The sequence below is a fragment of the Paramisgurnus dabryanus genome, chromosome 17 (genome assembly GCF_030506205.2).
Source record: "Paramisgurnus dabryanus chromosome 17, PD_genome_1.1, whole genome shotgun sequence".
Classification (NCBI taxonomy): Eukaryota; Metazoa; Chordata; class Actinopteri; order Cypriniformes; family Cobitidae; genus Paramisgurnus; species Paramisgurnus dabryanus.
This window is the reverse complement of record NC_133353.1, coordinates 31,784,690-31,808,349: the sequence shown is the minus strand read 5'-3', so window position 1 is coordinate 31,808,349 and position 23,660 is coordinate 31,784,690. Positions and strand designations below refer to the sequence as shown.

At 36.9% G+C, this 23,660-nt stretch overlaps 1 protein-coding gene across 1 annotated transcript in view; it reads left to right on the top strand.

The window, feature by feature from the left end:
- Window positions 1-23,660, top strand: part of mdga2a (MAM domain containing glycosylphosphatidylinositol anchor 2a) — a 236,887-nt gene that overhangs the window by 51,434 nt on the left and 161,793 nt on the right. Inside the window, exons 2-3 of the mRNA XM_065288298.2 lie at window positions 4,653-4,792; window positions 20,614-20,788. Of these exons, the coding sequence (XP_065144370.1) occupies window positions 4,653-4,792; window positions 20,614-20,788 (315 nt within the window). The remainder of the gene's footprint in view (window positions 1-4,652; window positions 4,793-20,613; window positions 20,789-23,660) is intronic.

Genomic DNA, 23,660 nt, shown 5'->3' with positions numbered 1-23,660 from the left:
TTTTGCTTTAGTGTTTTAATGTCAGACAATCATTGAAATGAGGGGAAAATGAAGAGAAAGGCAGCAGATATAGCATCCTTCTTCAGAAAGAGTAGCAAAAAGCAGCCAAACAAATCTTAGTAAAATACATTAAAGTAGCCTTCAAAATTCACATGATTTTCTGGTCTTTAGTTTTTTCAGCAATGGGAGATATAAATTCTGGTTTCATAGTAAATTTCAAAAGTTTTATTTGATTAAATGGTTTAAAAAACATGCAGGTTGAATTATGACTATAAATTGTATGTTAATCTCAATTCATTTTAATAAAAATTAAAGTATTGTAGCAATTGTATGTTATACATTATTCTGATTAACACACTATAATACTTAAAAGTATTTTAAGGTTGGATGATAGAAATTTTATATGCCACCCCAGAGTAACTGCTGGCCCCTGCCTGGCCACCTCTATGAAAAATCCCTTGCTCTGCCACTGATTAGCAAAACACAAAAAATACATTATATTATAAATCTTTACCCGGACAAGTGACTTTTGTGCATGGACAAGTGAAACACAAATTTACTTGTCCGAAGGACAAGTTCCTCAAAAAGTTAATGTCAAGCCCTGATAAACATATTACAACAATTTACGATTAACTAAGAATAATAGTAAACTTCATAATTGTTAATATTGTGACTCTTGATGAGTCTTAATGACGTATGCAGCTTAGAAATGCGACCTCCGGAAGGCTGCAGACTTAGGATTGAGAAACGGCCTCTGTATCATCGTTTGTTTAAAAGGTTTCGTGTTTTTAAAGTTTTAAGGTTGACCAGTTTGATTAAAATAAATAGCTCCTGTACTTTTTTTTACAATTACTTTTATTTATTAGTGTCAACCTTCTATTGTTCATGTTTAACAGCTAACAAAGTTACTCATCTACAGGGGTCTAAAATTAGAAAAAGTTGCATGTTGCACATCAAGCTGTAAAATAAATTAAAATGTGTTTTTTTGTTCAAATAAGTTGTTATGGGTCCTACTTTACTATCCGTATACAGGGTACCCGCGGAGTCTTAAAAGTCTTGAAAAAGTCTTGAATTTCATTTTCCCATATTAAGGCCTTAAAAGGTATTGAATTTCACCTCAAAGTCTTGAATTTTCCACGGAGGTCTTAATTTTTCAAATGATCAATAGATTTATTAATTCAGACACAAAACTCGCGTGCACAAAAACTACGCGCGAGCGACAGATACGAGCGCAGAACACTATTCATGTTTGGAAAAGCATCTTAGCGAGCGCGCAGTACACTATTCGCGCGCGGGAAAGCATTCTCGCGTGTTCACAGAACACTATTTGTGCGCTGAAAAACGTCCTCCCGAGAGCGCACCTCTGTTCAAAGTGCACAAATGCAGTCACGCGAGCAAAGTAAAAAGTTAAGTAAAAGGCTGGGATGATAAAGTAAAGGCTGGGATGAGCGCTCGTTCGACTCTCTCTATGCGCTCGCAGTAACACAACAAGCACTTGCTCGATCAAGTTGACTTTGGGACTGTGGGGGCGGGACAATGACGGGTGTCCAAGCTCCTGTGATCGGTTGTTTGATTTAATCAGTGACACACACAATCTTCTGTTTCACAATCCGTCTCTAGTAAATCTAGGTAGAGAAGACACGTTTTAATATGATCATTATGTCGGAGAAGATCATTTATATGTTAAACAATAGTCTTGTGTGATCCATGCAATAATAAGCTGCAACAATAACGCAAATTTGAAAGCTATTATATATTTTGTTTACTGTTTAATTAGATAAAATCATCTTGCAATACATACTATAGGCTACATATTTACATTGTCACACTTAAGTTAGCATTAGAAAACTTTAGTATGGTTCTGTATAAAGATTAACAGAAAAGATTGACAGAAATATATCTATATATAAGCTTGTGTCCAGTTTTTTGTTTGGTGCAGTGAAACGATCTCTTGTCTTTTTAGGGTCAAAATAGCATTACATTTTAATTTGTTGTTGTGTTTGAGGGGTTTCATTTGCCATAATATGGTTAATTTTGTTTGTCAGTATTGTTCTGGTTCAGAGCATTACTGATGAGTGTTATTAGATGTTGTTATTATCTTAACTATATTAAACAGCAAAAAAAATACCTTAAAATTGGTGTTATTGTTTGGTTTGCAGCTTATTTCATGGATCAAACAAGGCTATTGTTTTAACATAAATTACCTTATCCGACATAATGGTCATATTAAAACGTGGCGGGCTGCACAAGATAAAGAGGAGGGCCGCATGTGGCCCCTGGCCCTCCAGTTGCCCATCCCTGATTTAGGGATTTTCAAATTTACAATAAATGTACATTTAAATCTATTAAATCTATTTGATTGTTGGGTAAAGATAAGGGTTAGGCTGTTTGGGCCTTGGACTTAGCCTTTCAGAGGCATGTTGTCATGAATGTTCAAACACTTGTAAATAGTAATTATTTGAGGTATATTACGTTATTTAAAATGATTTATTCTACCCAAATGGGTGCGATGTAGGTATTAAATTTCCTTTGAAGTGGTATTAAAAAGGTCTTAAAAAGCCTTGAATTTAGGTTTGACAATCCTGGGGGTACCCTGGTATAGATCCGCCACCAGTTTGATTGGCGTGTGTGTGTGGGGGGGGGTCTCAATATATTTTCCTGCTTTTTTGTCCTTAGCCAATCACATGCCTGATAAATACACTATGTGCATTGAAATAAACAAGATTTTTGAATTTCTCATCTTGCCAACTGTTTTTGTCACTGACCCATATATATTTATTTATATTTTTATATATTCTATATTATATATAAACAAAAAATGGATATATAAATAAAAATGTGTTTAAATATACATAATAATTACACACAGTACACACACATATATGATGCAAAAATGCACTTTTATTTTGTATGCGATTAATCGCGATTAATCTTTTCCCATTACTAATAAATAATAAAATATCTATTGCATGGCATAGAAGCAGGCTCCTGGTCTGCGTCACGTGAATCTTGACTTTGCTCAAAATTGCTTATAGTGTTATCTAATAATATAAGTAAACCAAAAGCGCAGTATATTTAGTAATAATTATAGCCATAATTCAAGTAATGTGCAAAACTTAAATTAATGAGTAAAATCTTTACATTTATTTTATCTATATTTGCTAAGGACATGAATCAATTTTACTTAAATGCATAAGTAAAATCTGATATTTTTTATCTATATTTGCTGAGAATGGAAATCATTTTTACAGTTTTAAAAATAATTAGATCGAATTACTAAAAATATAGTGCGTCATTTTTGCGTCCCTCTTTTTAAGCAAGTTTTACATGGAATTTTAAGCAATGGTTTATTTATTTTTTAAGCTTAAACTGCTTAAAATTCCATGTAAAATTTACTTTAAAAATTGCAATTGCTTAAACTGCTTAAAATTCCATTTAAAACTTACTTTAAAAAGTGGGTGCAAAAATGATGCACTATATCAATTTTTTTGTAAATCCAAAATAAGTAAATAATTTTTTTCAGTGTAGCACTATTTTACTCCTCATTTAATATCACACAATATTATCGCCACGTAATTGGAGCCAGTAAACAATGTTATTAAAAGACATTGTTGTGTATATTTTCTGTTGATCATGGAAAGAGTTATAACCATGCATATAGGATGGGCATGTTTAACCTAAAGTAAAAATTTAAAGTTAAATTTTTTTATGTGATACCAATTGAAGTATTTTCTTTAGGTTGATCCAACTTTTTACAGCGTATGGCAAAAGTACACAGCCTCACATAAAAAAATTCATAAATTAAACAAGACAGATATACATTATAGTTTAGCATGCTTTCTGCATTACCCAAAAAACAGCATTCAGATCCGACCCCCGTCAATGGGATTTGCACCATGCAAATTACATTCTGAACTACATTTCTAGCTGCGTTTGAGCCATTACCTGATTTGCATAATTCATATAGCGTATGGGGTGCTAAAACAAGACAGACAGTGCGTGCAAATAATCGCGCCTATGACTATCAGCGGGCGCACTTCATTAGTGAATTTTCCCCACTGTGATACCTCCTCTGTCTCACGGTAACTTCTGCGTCAGTAAAGCTGATGTGTAAGGAGCCTATTCCAAGTGTGAACTATAAAACAGCGGTAAACAGTAGAAAGCCCAAAAGAGCTTCAATGAGAATATCCGAGTGTGTGCAGAAATTGCATCCATGAAGTGCTCGGTAAGTGAAGATCAGTGCAGGAAACATCATCAGCAGCCATACTGCAGTATAGAAGAGCTGAGTTCTTTTGCTTACAAGAGAAATCAATAATAGGCACTCTGCCTCATCAGTCGCCCACACATCTTTGGGATGTAATATAAGGTAATGCTTAGAAGAGGGTATTTTTGTCTACGAAATTGGTTGGAAATGCAAGTCGGAGATCCTTCTAGTCACCTGTGCTGTGCAAATTACATCTGTTGGAGCAAGGTGAATGATTACAATGCCTCACCTTGAATTTGATTTGCTTGAAAGCATCAGTCTCGCGTGGCAAGGATTTTATTTTTCTCCGTGACAGCTTTCTGCATGCGGACGGATGATCGTGATGTGACCTTAAACGATCTGGCAAACTCAGCTATATCTCGCTTTTGTTTTCTTTTCTTTGTCGCAGCTCCACCAAACGTCCGGATCATCCACTCCGGTCATGCGTGCAACATAGAGGAAGAACGATATACCGAGAGGGTGTACACTATCCGAGAAGGGGAAACTTTGGAGCTGACCTGTCTGGTATCGGGGCATCCACGGCCACAGGTGAGGTTCTTGGTGTTTACTAACCTCTGACCTTTCAATCGTCAGCTTGAGGCAGCTCGTAATGCTACAAACATACCTATGTGACTCATAAGGGTCACATTAGGAAGGGAGGGCGGGGCACAACCTAACGCTTTTTGGTTTTGGCTCAATCATTCAAAAAATATTTGAGTTTGATTATTTATATTTTTACACAAGTAACACACACATCTCTGCTACAAATGAACATTTGAAGTTTGTTTCTAGTACTTATCATTCTTGGACAATTACACCAAACGTGACAGAAGTGCAAACATTACAACTTACCCCATAGGTGGGGTTAATTGTAACAGGCAGGGGGTTAGTTGTAACACTTGCTAAAAATTAAGTTTGCAGGCAAATATTTCAATCCTATTTTGTCGATATACTTGAAGTGGATATTGTTTATATATCTGTCTATAATAGACAGGCATCCACACTGTATTCATTCATCCAGCCCCTTTCTTACAATAGTACAATTATACAGTAAATGGATACAAATGTGTAAATATGTGAGAAAAGCAGCACAATTATGACATATTTTTTTTATATGTGACCCAGTCTGTAATAACCATACTACAGTTTCAAAAATCAAATTCTGAGATATTAAGCATCAAAGTCTGATTTTAGTCATTCATTTCATTATGATTTTAATCTTTGACGTGACCTTATTCAATCAATATTAAAGATATGAACAAAAATAAATTTGACACACGGTTTTGATAAGACATACACATTTATTTTTTTGGCAACCAGCAATCATTCGTGTGTAGTCAATTAAAAACAACGGCAAGAATTGCGCTAACGTTAGCGGTTTTCATATCGTAAGTGCTGAGGGGTTAGTTGTAACACAGCGTTACAATTAACCCCGCTGGGTCAAAATATTTTCAAGCCCACCAAAAAAGTTGCTAAGAGCTGCAGACATATTTCAAAACGATGCTATGTTTAATCAACAAGACACCGATTAATATGACATAACATTGGATTTGGTATCTTACACACCCAACTTAGAAACTAAAAAACCATATGATGAAAAAATTTACTTACATGCCACCAAAACACTCGTTCATCAATAACTCTCTGGAAAAACATTATACATTTTTAATAATTTGCGGGAGATCGTCTTTTGGCAGCGTGAAAAAATACTGGAAAAGCAAAACGCTTAACCTTGTGCAACAATGTAAACAGTCCGTGTTTCAACTAACCCCGTGTACACATAATGATTCTGCACCCTTCTAAAGGTGAACCTAGATATAAACATTAAGAAATGGACTTTGAACTATCATCTTTGTACAGTTAATCCGCGACCATGCACAATGATGGTTAGTAGGGGTGCACCGATATATCGGCCGATGATGCTTGTTATGCTTCTCAATGAATTACGGTGAAATGCCGCTACATCCAAATTAGACGAAGAACCATACACATGCAGCTATGACACGCAGCTCCAGGAAATGGCTTAAGGATATATTTATACAGTATGGGTTAGGGTTACTTAGGTTAGGGTTAGGTTGTTGCATCTGGGTTTGTACAGTATAATTCATTAATAATTAATTGCGTCCAGAATGAAGCACATAATTAAAACAACGACAATCTCAAAAAAAAGTAAAGAACTAATCATATTTTGCCCATGAAACAAAGTAACAGATAAAAATATGCGTGCCACCTCAGTTTCAATGGTTTTCAATGCTTTTAAAGGTTCTTTATAGAGCAAAGGTTCTGCACACTAAAATGATGTAAGAAAGAAATGGTTATTTAAAAATCCTTTGACTAAAAGGTTTTTTGGGGAACCAAAAATGACTCTTTTATTGCATCACTATGGAGAACCTTTACAGCACCTTTTGTGTGTGTGTGTGTTGTTTGCAAAGGAAATAAAATGATTTGAAAATTGCTTTTATTGAAAAGCTTTGATACAAACTAAAATACAGCGAAAAATACAATTTAGTAGATATAAGGAAACACAATAACAGACAAATAAGAAACAAATAAAGAGTGAAAATGACTGGAAAATGGAAAATGAATTTGAGTTGCATCGACTTAACTACCGAGACATTCTGTGAAAATACAATACACTAGCATGTAATACTCAATGAACTGGCATATTTCAATTTATTACAGAGCCCTGATATAATAGAGAGCTTACAATGAGAAAAAAAATGCATTATACTTTACACCACATCCAGCAAAGACCTCCTCACGCAGATTCTCAGCTAACACAAGGGGTGTCCTTGACAAAACAGTGAAATTTTCTCAGAATCACTTTGTAATAACTGTTATTACATACATCTACTTTTTTTATATTGTACAATGTAATGCTTTTTATATTATAATACAGTAATGTTTATTCACATTTGTGACCAATATGTGAAAACCCAGCTAAGGTAATTTTTCAACATAAAATCATCCTACATAATGTAAAGTACATTGTGTGAAAATATAACCTTGATATCTTTAATATTGACTGATTAAGGTCTTGTCAAATATTGAAATGAATGTGAATCAATGACTGAAATCAAACTTTGATGTTCCTAATATCAAAATTAAATGATAAGAATTTAGCATGGATTTCAGGGTCACACATTTCTGTAAAAATGTGTTTTCTATACCAAGAAAGTGACAAGATGAAAACCAGTATTTTCTGTTACAAACTTTCACATAGCATCTTTAGGTTATAAAAACATAAAACATCAAATCCGTAATTTGATTTTCAAAGATTTATTATAAAAACAGATTATTTTTTTTCCACAAAATGCAATAAATCCATGACCAGTTTTTTTTTTTCAAAATGCTATAAATCTATTGAATCAATATATAAATGTGCATTCATCTTTCTCATGTTATATTAATTTAGTTGACTGGTATACACTGATTAAAAAATAAACATTAATGGCATTAACTCTTTCACCGCCAGCGTTTTTTTAAAAAGTTGCCAGCCAGCGCCAGAGTTTTTCATGATTTTCACCAAAGTTTAATACCTTACAGAAAATGTTCTTCTTTAAATATATAAACATACAATATACCAAATGAAAGAACAGACCCTCTGCTTTCAAACAAAAAAAACGTTTCATCCTACCTTCAGTGGTTCTTTTGTAATCAGCTTTTGAATATGGGTAGGTTTCTGCAAAAACACCACATTTTGAGCAAAAAGCAGAGATAATTCCATTTTTGTGACGGACTTTTCATAGAGATCCCATTCAGAGCGATCTTTAAAACAGACACGGACATGCAACCGCTTGCCATAGGGCAATACTTCCAGGTTTAAAAAGCCACCTGGTGGATAATAGCGGTATTGCGGAAAGACGGAAAATCTCGTCATTGGCGGTGAAAGAGTTAATCAAAACGCTTACTTTGTCATATTAAGAACAATGTCATTGCTGCTGTCATCCTTGGGACGTCGTCGCTGAACTTTTTTGACAGCGATCAGCTGTAAAATGTTTTGGTCCTGGTCGATTTTCGTTGACTTCGCGTAAAATAATGGAAAGTTTTCATAAAATCCCCTGGGTCAATGTGTTAGCATGACAGAAGCTTGATGCTGTCGTGTGAGAACAAACAACAGCCGGCATTTTTCCTGTCTCTTGAGTGCCTCTCACATAAGATTTTGATGGCTTACATTTCTTTCCCGTCACAGAAAAGCACCACAGGTTTATCAATGCCAACAAAAGTATTATTTTGTTTTTGTTTGTTTGTTGATCAGGAAGTACAAGAAAAACTAGGATTTTGTGTGTATTCAAAGTGCCACCATTGTTATTTACAATGCGTGGAATGGTGCGCTGTGATTGGTTAAGGGGATTTATTGCATTCTGCAGAAAAGGAGGACTGATGTTTATCGCGTTTTGGGAAAAAAGGGAGAAAAGATGACAGAAAAACACAGCGGATATTGGATTTTGCGTAAAATTAAGATTTTACTTTTTAATACTGACCTGATACAATACTGATTTTGGTGGTAACCCTTTTTTAAATGGCGTTTATCGTGTTTTGGAACCAAACTCTTCATATATATATATATATATTGAAATTAGTACACAAAGTCCGATCCATGATCCTTTTTTTCTTGCCCTCCTGTAAAGTTGGTGAATTGTCACTTATGCCCCTCTGGTTCTCCCCCCTCGATAAGTGACCCTGGACCACAAAACATAAAGTCATAAAGGTACATTTTTGAAATTGAGATTTATATATAATCTGAAAGCTGAATAAATAGGCTTTCCATTGATGTATGGTTAGTTAGGATAGGAAAATAATAGCTTTTTGTAAATCATTTTGATGTATTGTTGGCTATTGCTACAAGTATACCCATGCGACTTAAAGTCTTGTGGTCCAGGGTCGCATATGCGTGTGTATTTATATACATGTCTCTACGGAGCATCTGTACTACCTCCACAGACCCCAAGGGCTTCAGTCACATTATAGAAAAAACAAAATAAGATTTGACAAAATAAGACACACTTACGTCATGCTATACGCTTCACAGCTCAAATGCATACAGTAAGATATAACATTAAATAATGTAGCATGTGGTTATCTCAGAAAGATAACAAAATATCGCATTTATTTCTCTACATACGTGTTATTCACTTGTTACACTCGATGTAGCACTCTTCAATTCACCCTCAGTGAAGTGATCTTAATTCTCCCAATGTCCCGCCCTTCAGTGTATCTTGCAGAAGGCTTATCAGTCTCATAGCCTGAGTGTGGTTATAGATAGGCAGCACTCTAGACCTCTCATCCTGGTCTCAGTGCTGTATTTTCAGTGGAGAGGAAGAGCAGCCCCAGTGAATGAGTGGAGAGAGGAGACAGCCACAGGGGAAATCACTGAATCTGCACGACTGCAGAAGAGCTCACCGATTCCCTGCGGATCTCTGTCAGACTTTGGAAAGCTCACAAGAGTCCTAAATTCCAAATGTTTACTAAGAAATCCTTCTTAGTGTGTAGTGTCATAGTCGTGAGGGAAGACTTTAGTTGGCATACTGCTGGTTTGTGTAAGGAAATCAATATTTTTATAGTTGTCACACTTTTTGTGTGTCACTAATGCAGTATGCACTGTCAGAAAAATTGTCTCTAGCTGTCACTGGGGCAGTAACTTTGTGCTTTTTCATTGGATAGTACCCTACGGTTTGTTTGTTTTCAGGTCGGGTCAGCTCAACTCACTTTGGCTTGGTTAGCTTTTCCATCAAGTTTAGTAACACTTTGGAGTGGGAGGGATTATAGGCGTGTGGTTATATTTGCGCTGCCGACTGCTGTGACATCATACAAGTGAGAGCGTTGTTTTACATTCCCATAAATTTATTTATTTCTCAGTCGGCCACAAAATTAAAATTGACCACCACAAATAGATGTTTGCACATCGTGTTTATCACTACCTCTCTCTCACATGACAGTTTCTGTACAAACACCCGTGGCGTCAGTCGACGCCCTCCGCTGAGCCTCATTTAAGTTGCATTTAAGCATATATGCAGACTGCGCGTCGCGAATGTGCTGCCACAAACTGCAAGTCTGGAAAAAACTGTTATGGTGTTCCTGATTCAAAACCTGTGGATGTTTTTCATCGCTAAAAGGAAGTTTGGGAACTTATAGCAAAGCACAGATGACAACAGGTTTGCTCGAGACAGCGCAAGCTAGCATGAAGGTAAAGCTAATCTTTTACATTATAGAGATGATGCTGGTAGTGATGATCAGTGATCTACAGTGTTTTTGCGTCACGTTTTGGTATCAGCTCGGATCGCTTGGAACCCCCGACCGAAGTGGTACTAAAAAGTATTGGGTACTACGTACTGCACCCAGTGGAAAAGCCCCCAAAAGTAAGCTGACCCAAACCAAACCATGGGATACTATGCAGTAGAAAAGCACCATTAGAAAGGTACTAATGTGTATCATTTAGGTACAGATATACATATGTACCTTTTAAAGGGATAGTTCACCTAAAAATGAAAATTTTGTCATCATTTACTCACCCTCATGTTGTTACAAACTTGTATTCATTTCTTTGTTCTTATGAACACAAAGGAAGATATTTTGAGAGATGTTTTTAACCAAACTTACCATGAGCAACATTCACTTCCATAGTAGGAAAAAAGAATACTATGGAAGTGAATGGGGCTCATGAATGGTTTGGTTACAAATGAAATAAAGCAAGATTGTTACGTATGAATCTTTCATGTTTCATCTCTTGTTTGAACCCTGACGAATTGCATTCGCACAGAAATGCGTCCAATTGCTTTTTTATATATATATATATATATATATATATATATATATATATATATATAAGCTTTTTTGCTTTGAATCAATCTAGCTGTTTTTCGAAAATGAATTTAGGAAAATAATAGCAATAAGCATTTAAAAATGACAGTATTTCCAGGCGTAGTCTGATGCAGGTTCCCAAACTTTTTATTTTGCAACCCATTTAAATAGGCGTTATCTATCCTGGCACCCACCAAAATATTTTTAAATGGAAATATAAGAAAAAAATTTAGTCATTTTTATTTCTTTGTCATTTTATTAAATGCGGTGTATCTGATTTGATCCAGAAACATTTTGGATATGCTGGTTAAAAGTCTCCTCACATCCTGATAGATATGTTAAAGTGTTTAAATGTATTTGTATAAATTAATGTCATCCGTGAAAGGCGTAGGACCAAAACATGATCAACAAATCATTGAACCTAGACTGAATGCAATAATTGAACGCATGCAATTTTGAAAGTAGGGTGGATTTGTGATTTCAGTGCTAGTAGGCTAAAGTTAGCATTTTTCTAAATCAGATACCCAGCCTTTAATGAAATGTAATTTAAATTTTAAAGGCACACTGCAGAATGTTTGCCCACTAGGGGACGCTAGACATGTATTTTTCACGTCTAGCGCCGCTAGAGGGGTTTATTTTTTTCAAACGCCAAAAGATCGCGTAGTTCACGTTTACAAGCCAGTTGTAACGGTGGTCACTTGGTTAAAGTATATATTAAATAAATAAGGGGAATAAAAGGGGAATCAAACCCGGGTCACCCATGTCGTAGGTCCTTGACACTAACATGGTGTCACAGGGTCACGTGATATAAGTCACTCTCTACACTCCTCAAGTAGCCTCCAGCAAAATTCACGTTAAACAAAAAACTAGTGTTCCATACAGTACTTATATATGCAATCAATATTACATTACTTACTAGTCCAAAAGCATGACGGCCAAGTCAGTAACGGTGAGGAACGCCTTCTCCTCCTTTAGTTCATGCCAGCGTTTGAACGCTGGCCCAATATTGATCCTAATCCTTCCTTTTATTCTGTCACTCTCCCGTTTTCTCTTTCTGGTCTCCTTCAACAAAACCTTGGGTTTATTTTTCTTAGTTGCTGCTTCGGCCATGACAAAAACATCAGGAAAATAAATAGTTGCGCTCTCACTTCCGAATTTGAGGAAGTGACGTGTGCCGTAAAGCTGTCAAATTTTGTACTTCTTTTTGTGCTCAGGTTACTATCCGTAACCCCAAGTTTAAAAGTGTGAGTAAAAGTGACGTGTGATTACTCTTATGAAGACAAAAGTGTTCTCACATCTTGATGTTCTTAATCTAGGACTCCAAAATCTGATTAAACATACTCACTGTGTGCCTTAATGAATGTCTGAATTAACATGAACGTCTTAATGCATGGCTCCTGTCCAAAATCTCTCTCAGTCAGATTAGCACCAGGGTCAACTTAAGCCATTTTATGACCAAATCGTAATTCGCATCGAAGAACATTAAACAGTAATTACTGTGCGCCTTTAAAACACCCTTTTTCTAAGGTTCACCGTTTTTTTTTTTTTTTTCAGTTTTTCTCACAGACAATGAGAGCCAGAGGAAGAGAAGCCCTGGACTGCTTTATGATGAGCAGAGGAAGCTGTAGGCTATATATAGAGCTCTTTATAGGCGCTTTCTGTCTGCATCTGACATATTGAGCCTATCGTCACTGAACTCTCATCAGGGTCCTGGCTCAAGCAGTCTGAAGCGCTGAACCACTAGAAACTGACAGTGAAAGAAAGCTTGACTAGATAATTTGGACACAAAAGATATTTTGAAGCACTTTAGAAAATAATACCTTTTATCATTCAGTGCATTTATTATAAAATGCAAGGTTATGAATGTTTTGAAGATAATCCAGGTTACAATTACTGAACATTGCCAGACCTTCAGCAATAGGCATGGTGCGGTTTGTCAAAACCCCCAGTTTAGACAGCAAGATTCTTGTGACTGACATGTAAAGTAATATATCAAATCAAGATAAAACACAATAATAGACAGCCATAAAAACATTTATTTTACTCTCAATGAATGATACAGAAAACACAGTAACAGTAGAAAATAGTGATGCGCGGGTCAGGATTTTTTCCAACCTGCGGGTCACGCTTTTATGCAATATTTGGCCCGCCCCAAATATTATTGCTACATAAGCCAACATTTAACGTTATCATAGAACCTAATAAAAATAATGAAAATATATATTCCCAAATATTTAATATAGGCTCGGGAATTGCACGCAACATATATCAAGGTCTCCACAGGTCCTTGAAATCCTTGAAAGTTTGTGAATCTGGGGAAAAAATTCCAAGGCCCTGGGAAGTTTTTTAAAATATCCATGCATAGATACAGGTCATTGAAAGTGCTTGAATCTATTTTATGCAAGAAGTTTTCCTGGAAAAAAATCCATATTATTCCCTGTGTAGTGTAGGATAATATTATAAAAATTCTAGACTTTTTAAGCACACGTGCTAAACTGTTTGCTTTAAATGCTTATATCTTCTGTATGCGAATGTTGATTCATACCAAAATGCTTTTTTGCATAGTTGTGTTTGACACATGAAAACGTCTCTGGTTACGTATGTAACCTGAGAAGGGAACAAGAAACTGCGTCTCCTTTGCCATACTTCCTTCGTCCCTGTAACGCCGTCTTTGGCAATATTTCATATAGCGATATACTTCCTGGCTCCTGCGTCACCCTGTCTTTGCCGTTAAGCCTCACCATTGGTTGAATTTGATATACACATTCAGACGCACTTACCCCTGGAGGCGTCCCCAAAGTGTCACTGCAGTGTCGCAGCGCAAGTTGTAACCTTTCTCTCACTTGAAATGTTTCCCCCTATTTAGTCCTTGAATTTGAGAGTGTTGGACCTGGAAAGTCCTTGAAAGGTCCTTGAGTGTGGAAACCCTGATATATGTTTTTTTTTATATTGATTTAAATGACTTGCCCAGCAATAAAATGACATTTTGTTCACCTGCCCCAACCCGTCCCGGTTATGAGATGACCCGCACATCACTAGTAGAAAATGTCAGGAAAAAAGGTCCAAAAACGGCTCTCACTAAGGGAATACACTGTCAAAAAGTGTACATAAATATGTTGAAGTAGTACCTAAAAGGTACATATTGGTACCAAATGTATAGATATCTGCACCTAAATGGTACAAATTGGTACCTAATGTATACATACATGGGGCCGATTTCTTTTTCCGAGGGTGGGTGCTTGGCACAACCCAAAGCCCAAAATATAGGCGATTTCAGCAGTAACAACATATACAAACGGTTTTCGTGGAACAAACGTTACTTCCGGTAAACTCCGCAAAGAAACCTTTCGAGTAGTTTATTTCTGATAACAAGCAAAAGTAGATTACCTAGGTTCAAATCATAGCTTAAGCGTATCAAAAACTACACTGAGCTAACATTACTGTGTAAAATTTGTACTATATAATGTATACAATATTAACTACAGATCGGCTGCCAAACCTCCGTTCACATAGTGGTGATCCATAAACGTCGTCTTCCCTCAACTTTAGGAAACCAAAACATTTGTTATATTCGGCGAGGTATTTATTCCAAAGTTCAGTTTAGCCACTAGTCAGACCATTAAACAAACAGAGACCATAAGTTAAGATCAACCCAGACGTATAACTGCGACAACGCACATGTGTCCATTGAAACTGTAGCCTGTTTTTTATATGTACACAAATGTATGCACACGGTCGAATGCACAGCCAGTTTATTTTACTCGTACATGTAAACATGCACATTGCGATCCAGGGTTTAAAAAAAATCCAGCGGTGTGTACAGTACACGCACAATCTTCTGATGACAAAAATGCACTGTACGCAGACCCTCACATACACGTAAAAATGGCCTTTAGGTTACTTAGCATCGGCAGATAGCACCTAAGCACCCAAGCACCTTGAAAAAATTTATAGCGGCGCGGTTGCGTTTTCTTCATGCTTTTATAGTAGACCCGAAATGTAAGGTGCCCCTTTATCCACTTAATTTAAAAAGCATTTTTAATTCAAATTAATTGAGCAAATCTGGCATTTTTTTGTGGGTGCTCGGCCATTTCCCACTTCTATGGGAAATGGCGCCTATGTATACATACTATCTATGCCTAAATGGTACATATTACAACCTTTTTTAAGGCGTCTCAGTGACAGCTTGGGACCATTTTTGGACCATTTTGTCTGACAGTGTACAGTATATTAAAAAACCTGTGCACCCTTACTGAAGCAATGTAAAGTCAGACATCAGTACTCTTCCAGTTTTGTGGCAGTATGCATCAGACAGATAGTGAGCGAACTGTGGGCGGTCCGCGCCGTCTGAAGCTGTACAAAAAAAATCTTTTCCTCCTTTCCCCCTGAATAATATTTTCCTCTGTAGTGTATGACATGAGGTCTGGAGGCATGTCATTTCCACAGTTATATGACTATTTATGGAGGCACTTTGGTTGAGAAGACAGTGGGTTGCCTTCAAATTGTTATCACTTCCCCGGCATTTCGCCTGAATCGTGATCGCTGCTAACGCAGAAATATATTATAAGACTTTTGATTTATTTGCGTTGCTTTTTTAGTGGCAACACTTTTGAAGTCTTAGCAGATGTCTTTTTAATGAGGCATTTGATCTCATTGACTTGAATCTGAGGGATAGCAGTAATCTCATTATAATCCGAGTAACTTAATTGCTCAGACATTTTGTGGTGTAGCTGATAGCCTCATTATTAACGTCCTTATAATATCCACACAACTGTACACAATAATTTCATAAAAATGAGCAGAATTACTTTTAAATGAATAGTTCACCCTAAAAATATGATTGCTCACCCTCAAACCGTTACGAACCCGTATGGCTTTTTATCACATTCACGCTAGAGAAAATATCTGTGCGTATGTTTTCCAAACACTGAAAGCAAAAATTGACTACAGGCTGTTAATCTTCATAGCACCATAAAAGCATTTTCCAAGTATTCTGAAGCCGTATAATGGTGGCTCTGTGCAGGAAACAACACTCCCAAATTTACAGTCAAGTATACGACGACAGAATGTTAATTTAATGTTACTGTTCCTTTAAAGGATTAGTCAATTTTCTTAAAATAAATCCAGATTATTTCCTCACCACCATGTCATCCAAAATCTTGATGTCTTTCTTTGGTCAGTCGAGAAGAAATTATGTTTTTTGAGGAAAACATTCCAGGATTTTTCTCATTCTAATGGACTTTAATGGACCCCAACACTTAACAGTTTTAATGCAGTTTAATATTGCAGTTTAATATTGCAAACGAGGCAAAAGGAGCGAAACGATTGTTATTTTTGGCAAATAAAAATATGCACTTTTAATCCACAACTTCTTCTTCCTCCGGCTGTGTGAAGAGCCAGCGCAACCTCAAGTAATTACGTAATGACGTCAAAAGGTGACGTGTTACATATGTGAAACAAACATTTGCGGACCATTTTAAACAATAAACTGACACAAAGACATTAATAAGTATCATTCGACATACAACAACATCGGAACGGTCCACACTTGGAAACACTGGGGCGTAGTTTCGCATACGTCATCCGTGACCTCTTGACGTAATTGACGTATTACGTGAGGTTGCGCTGGGGCATCACATGACCGGAGATAGACGAGAAGTTGTGGTTTAAAAGTGCATATTTTTTTGATTGCCAAAAATGTCAATCCTTTCGCTATATAAGACCCTTATGCCTCGTTTGAGATCCTTTGAAACTGCAATTTAAACTGCATTAAAACTGGATGACATGGTGGTGAGTAAATTATCTGGGTTTTTTTTTAAGAAAATTGACTAATCCTTTAAGAATATTCCTTGCAGTAGGCAAGCCTAATAAAGTGGCTATACAATGTCTCATCTGGATCAGAGAGGGTATTGTACCGAATTGCATAATACTGTATACAAATCACCCTGTTCCACTTTCTCACCCCTGAAAAAGTTAAGATTCGTCTTTGTGTGCTGTCAGCTATAGTCTACCTCAATACATGCAGACATACTGGACTAAGCACTTTTCTCTAGTCGCCTTATTTTCTGTTCGAGCTTGCAAAGAAATCCAGCGTAACTAAGCCCTACGAATTCCAATACGCCGTTATTCCTGACCAACGTCCAATTTGTACGTAAACAAATCCGCCCGTCCTCCATCCTCAGCGGAGCATGAAATGGGCTTCATTTATGCCACTTCCAAAGGTTGCGACTCTCTTAGAATCTAAACTTAGACCTAGTCACTAGTTTTCATTTTTATATGTTTTAGTCTTTTAAATCGAGAAAAATGCTTTTAATTAAGTAAGAGAGGAGGTTATGTTTGTGCTGAGGATGCTGGTACTTGCAAGGGGAGGAAGGAGCATTGATCTGTGAAGCTGGACTCAAGCTGAGTTGTTCCCGCCTCTCAGGTTCTTGAGCAGCGGGGTTGATAAAGGAGGGTTCTGTTGTAATGTAGGTCATCTACACAGTAAGTCTCACTCAGGATTCGGTAAGGCCAAGCCAGGCCTGAATGGGCAATTTGCTCTACTTGTCTGGCTGGTTGGCAGATCGAGTGTACACAAGGAGCTACAGAATCTCTCTCTCTCTCTCTCTCTCTCTCTCTCTCTCTCTCTCTCTCTCTCTCTCTCTCTCTCTCTCTCTCTCTCTCTCTCTCTCTCTCTACATGCAGCTTTTTGTCTTTTTATGCTTACTTCAGGGTTATACTACACAGTATTGTGTTTGTTGGTACAGTACCCTGTCAATTTTTTATTAGATGGCATTTGAGATTATGATTATGATTATTATAAAATATGTCATGTTATCTTATACAGGACTGAAACTGGTGAAGCTCCAAAAATATACATGTGACAACCCAAGACACACACCCACATCATTTTCACGTTTAGCACCACATTGCTTAAATAGCAAATGCATTTGCGCCCAATTTTGCGCCCATGGGCATTCTGGTCTTAAAATGGGGTGTGTTTAGGGGCATTGTTGGCAGGTTGCTATTTGAGGCAACTAACATAGACTACGCCACTGACCAACTAAAACCTGCTCTAAAGTCTATGGCGTAATATTGTTTTTGTTATTGAATGAGCGCGTCAGTAATATGCGCCTATAAACAGGACGACAACGTTTGCTTATCATGCGCACAAATTGAAAAAAATGTGAAGGATTTTTATTGAGTTTCTTGGACATAAATGAGGACTGATTATGAGACGTTAGAAGGTATAAAGAGCTGCTTCACATGTAGCTTGGTAAGTAATTAAATGTTTTCTCCTGTTTGTTACAAATAAAGTATTTTTAGAGTGCAACCTTTTCTTGCATATTTGTTAATTTTTTTTTTAAATTACACTGATTATGTAGGCTATCCATTCATTTACAGCAATTAAAAGCCTACTATTTTTACTTCCATGACTGAAAGAAAACGACTTTTAAATGTTTTAATCCAAAAAATAACACATAATTTCCATACAAATAAAAACAGAGCAGTTGTTTAATAAACATCAATCTTAAAGGGATAGTTCGGCCAAAAACGATATTAAACCCATGATTTACTCACCCCCAAGCTGTCCGAGTTGCATATGTCTATCGTTTTTCAGACAAACACATTTTCGGATATTTTATAAAATGTTTTAGATCTTTCAGTTGATTAAATGTAAAGTTACGGGGTCCACGACCTTCAAGTCCAAATAAAGTGCGTCCATCCTTCACAAAATAAATCCAAACGGCTCCAGGATGATAAACAAAGGTCTTCTGAGGGTAATCCGCGCGGTGTTGTTGTAGAAATATCCATATTTAAAACTTTATTAATGAAAATAAATACCTTCCGTTAGCGCCGCCATCTTAGACTCCTCTGTATTCAGGAGAGAGTATTAACGTAGTGTACGCACTTTTCTTAGTGACGTATGACAAATTCGGAGGGCGGGGGCACAGAGCAGCAGCTCCGTAGGCTGCGTAAGCTCTCATCCTGAATGCGGACGCGACTAAGATGGCGGAAGGTATTTATTTTCGTTAATAAAGTTTTAAATATGGATATTTCTACAACAACACCGCGCGGATTACCCTCAGAAGACCTTTGTTTATCATCCTGGAGCCGTTTGGATTTAATTTCTGAAGGATGGACGCACTTTTTTTGGACTTGACGGTCGTGGACTATGGGTGGACCCCGTAACATTACATTTAATCAACTGAAAGATCTAAAACATTTTCTAAAATATCCGAAAATGTGTTTGTCTGAAAAACCATGGACGTGCAACTTGGACAGCTTGGGGGTGAGTAAATCATGGGTTTAATATCATTTTTGGCCGAACTATCCCTTTAAACTAGTGGTCTTCTTCCTCCACTTAGTTTTTCAGTTTACAAATTCCACCATCTAAATAGGGAATTGGAATGGCGCGAGCGCAACTGGTTTTAAAGGGGATGAGAACTGAGAATCTCATTGGTTTATGGCACGTTACACCCAAAACACACCTATTACTCATTACAAGAATAGGAACAACCCTTTTAGACTGTGTGCTAGGCGCACAACCCATTTTTCCGGTCGTTAAATTAGCAAAAGTGGATTCAGATGTCCATTTAAATTGTGCGCCGTGCGCTTTAGACCATGCATTTAGATCATTAAAATAAGGCCCATTTGGTCCCCACAACATGATAATTACCAGTAACACACACACAGACACACACACACACACACACACATACATACATACATACATACATACATACATACATACATCTATTTATTTATTTATATATATTTTTATCACAGGGCTGTTGAATGCTTCATTCTGATCGGTTGAGAAATGTTCCACAGGCATTATTATATGCATTATTTATTGATAAGCGCACATCTAACATGTCAAATGTCTTAAAATAACAACCAGAGCAATGTCTTAGCAATGTTTGTGATAACCGTGGTATAAGTGGAATAATTGCAGATAGCACATTTAATTATTAGATTATAATTATTTTTGAATAATTCAACGGCCTGTCGTCCATTATTCGTTACATATTTTATATATAGACCCCAAAAAATTAAAAGACCACTTCAGTTTTGAATTTCAGCAAAAGCAAACCTTGGGAGTTGCATAAAGTCACCCAACAGCAAATGTGAAAGACTGATAGCATGACAAGACCCATGAAAGATGTGACTAAAAATCAGTTTAAAAAAACATTAGTATTTTATGTTGAGAAATGAATTTGAACTTGTTTTCTCTGCAGAATTTATATATATATAACATATATATAATATATAACATATATATACATATATATATAACAAGCATCAGTTTATTTATAGAAATGGGCTAGCAGTGGGTAATAAGTGGTGCTTTTCATATGGATGGACAAAAGAAGCATGTGTGAATTGTATTTCAAGTGTATTCAAAGAAATATTGACATGTCAGATAAATTGATTCGAGAACTGTTTTATCTCCAGAATGTGTACTTAGCAGTTAAAACATGAGTGCAAAATTTACTTTTGTGCTTTTTGACCGATTTATATCTTTTAACTCAATCAGTGCTTTTTGTTTTTCCTCCTTTCTTCCAACTCTCACGGTCTTGTTTCAGATACGATGGACCAAGACGGCAGGCAGCGCTACTGACCGCTTTCAGGACTCCAGCGTATTCAACGAGACACTGCGCATAACCCGCATCCAGAGGCACCAAGGCGGCCGCTATTACTGTAAGGCTGAAAATGGCCTTGGCACCCCGGCCATCAAATCCATCCGAGTGGACGTCTACTGTGAGTTAACAAGCTCTTCCGCCTGTCAGCACAAAACCGCACACTTGACACGCACTTTTGCAAGTCAACGATGGCTTGATTTTTAGCCCTCGCTGACTGTGTCTGCATCTCTCTTTAGCTTTTTAAGACTCAAGATACTCAACCTTGATCCGGCACTCCACTTTAGTCCTTAAGTTATGAATCAAAAATAATCAGTTGGATAGAGAAAGCCATTGCTGTATTGCAGTATAAGACAAGATTGACGAGTTTACATCTGATGGTAAATATGTGACCCTGTCTGTAATATCAAAGATGATGTTATTTTTATCTTGAAATTCACAGACAGGTGCAGGGTCACATATTTGGAGACAAGTTAGCATTCGCTTTTATCTCAATTATAGTTTCTCAGTGGTGCAGGACCTCTGAAAGTACAATACAGACTGGAAATCTGCCATTTTTTGCTAATGGGCACTCAGGTTCCCATCTAGTTAAAATGTGTATTTTAATACGTCTCCTTTTAAATGACCCTCAGTGAAGAATGTCGTTTTCACAAACAGATGGTGCATGTACGGCATCTACCAGCGGGTGCTAACTGGGCCATGCTTGCTAGCCAAACCCTGATCTCCTGTTATGAGCCAAGCCAGCAATGAGCTATAACCTTCATGCCCTTGAGCAATTGTCCAAGTATAATAAATGTACTGTAAGTCACTTTGGATAACAGCATCTGCTAAATAACTAATTACGAAGATTTTATGCACTTCTGGAGTCATTTAATGATCTATAACAAAATGTGTTGATGACAATGGCGAGACAGCAGTATCACTGCTGAGTACAACTCCATGCCAAAAATTGTGCTTGCATATTAAATTAAATGCGAAATGATAAAAAAATAATTAATTGAAAACATATTTCTGTTGCTAATGTTCAGCAAACAGCAAAAACAAAGCATGACCAATATAATCCAAGTTATGGACGGATGACTCTTACAGTATAAGATGGCCTGGTTCTTTCGGATAAAATAAAATTAGAATCCTCTTATGAATCAGTCGAAGCGGTTACTGGATTCATCAGATTCATTCACTGAAATGCAAATTTCCTTCATTCATGTTCAACTGTAAATATATCTGTAATGTTACAGTATGTGAGGTTCACGCTAAGGACACTTAAATCAGTGTAATTACTTACAGCTATTCTTATTTTTGAGCTCCCCTAGAGTTAAACATTTAATTTCTACTGTTTTGGAATTCATTCAGCTGATCTACGGGTCTGGTTGTACCACTTTTAGCATAGCTTAGCATATTCCATTGAATGGTAAATGGCCTGCATTTTTATAGCGCTTTTATTCACTCACACATTCATACACCAACAGCAGTGTCAGCCATGCAAGGCGCCATCCAGCTCGTAGGGAGCAGCTGGGGTTAGGTGTTTTGCTCAAGGACACCTCGACACTTGGTCTGGTGGAGCCCGGGATTGAACCACCAACCTTCTGGTTTGTAGATAACCTACATGAACCACTGTGCCACTGCCGCCCTGAATCTGATTAAACCGTTAGCATCATGCTTAAAAATAGCCAAAGAGTTCCGATATTTTTCCTATTTAAAACTTGACTCTTCTGTAGTTACATCGTATACTAAGACTGACGGAAAATTAATAGTTGCGATTTTCTAGACCAATGTGGCTAGGATAGGGGTGGGCACGACATGATTATACCAGTAGAAATTTGTCAACTGGTAGAGATTTTGGACTATCGTGTTTCTATCGAGGTTACGCGCCTGTGCGCTTGGTCATGGAAACAACGTTTGCACGTATTTAAGTGCCCCAGTTTTAAAACAAGTTATTTTAAGTCATTGAAACACAAATAACAGATCTATATGTGTGCGCTATATCTGTGTGTGAGGAGAGCGGAAGATCGCGCAACAGCTGCTCTTTCTGTCTGTGAGGAGCGCGCAAGTCGCACAACCGATGCTCATTAAGCTCGTGAGCATTTTTCTCCGCTTTATTATACATATATGCGTCAAAATTCCCATCTTTGCAAGTATCCTCATAAACACGACCATTTAAGGTTAAGAGAAAGTGAACGGCTTAAAGAGAAAACCCATGTGTAACATACAGTAGGGTTCGGAGTCCGGACTTTGGTATTAAAGGGGAAGTTACCTAATTTTGCTCCTGTCTATCACTCTTGTTTATGAAACAGCATTAACTCTTTCTCCGCCATTGACGAGATATCTCGTCAATTAAGAGAAAACGCTTCCCCGCCAATGACGAGATTTTCCGCCCTTCCGCAACCCGGAAGTATTGCCCTATGGCAAGCGGCTGCATGTCCGTGTCTGTTTTAAAGATCGCTCTGAATGGGAACTCTATGAAATGGAATTATCTCTGCTTTTTGCTCAAATTCAAAAGCTGATTGCAAAAGAACCACTGAAGGTAGGATGAAAGGGGTTTTTTGTTTGAAAGCAGAGGGTCTGTTCTTTCATTTGGTATATTGTATGTTTATATATTTAAAAAAGAACATTTTCTGGAAGGCATTAAACTTTGGTGAAAATCATAAAAACGCTGGGGCAGGCTGGCAACTTTTTTTTAAAACGCTGGCGGTGAAAGAGTTAAGAGAACTGCTCTTGACCAAATCACTTTTCTACCTTAAATAAAATATATTTATACATAGTATACATAATTATTTATTATAATTCCTTCATCATTGACTGTTTATATTCACTGAGCTTGAGTTTTGTTTGTTTTTATCTTCTTTTTATGCTTGTATAAGGTTTTTGAGAATTATGAACATTTCTATGGTATTAAAGATTTTCATAACAGAAAAACCTTATTAAAACATAAAAAACCTCTACCGTGATACATATCGTTATCATGATATTAAAGGAATCCTATCGTGTTAGAA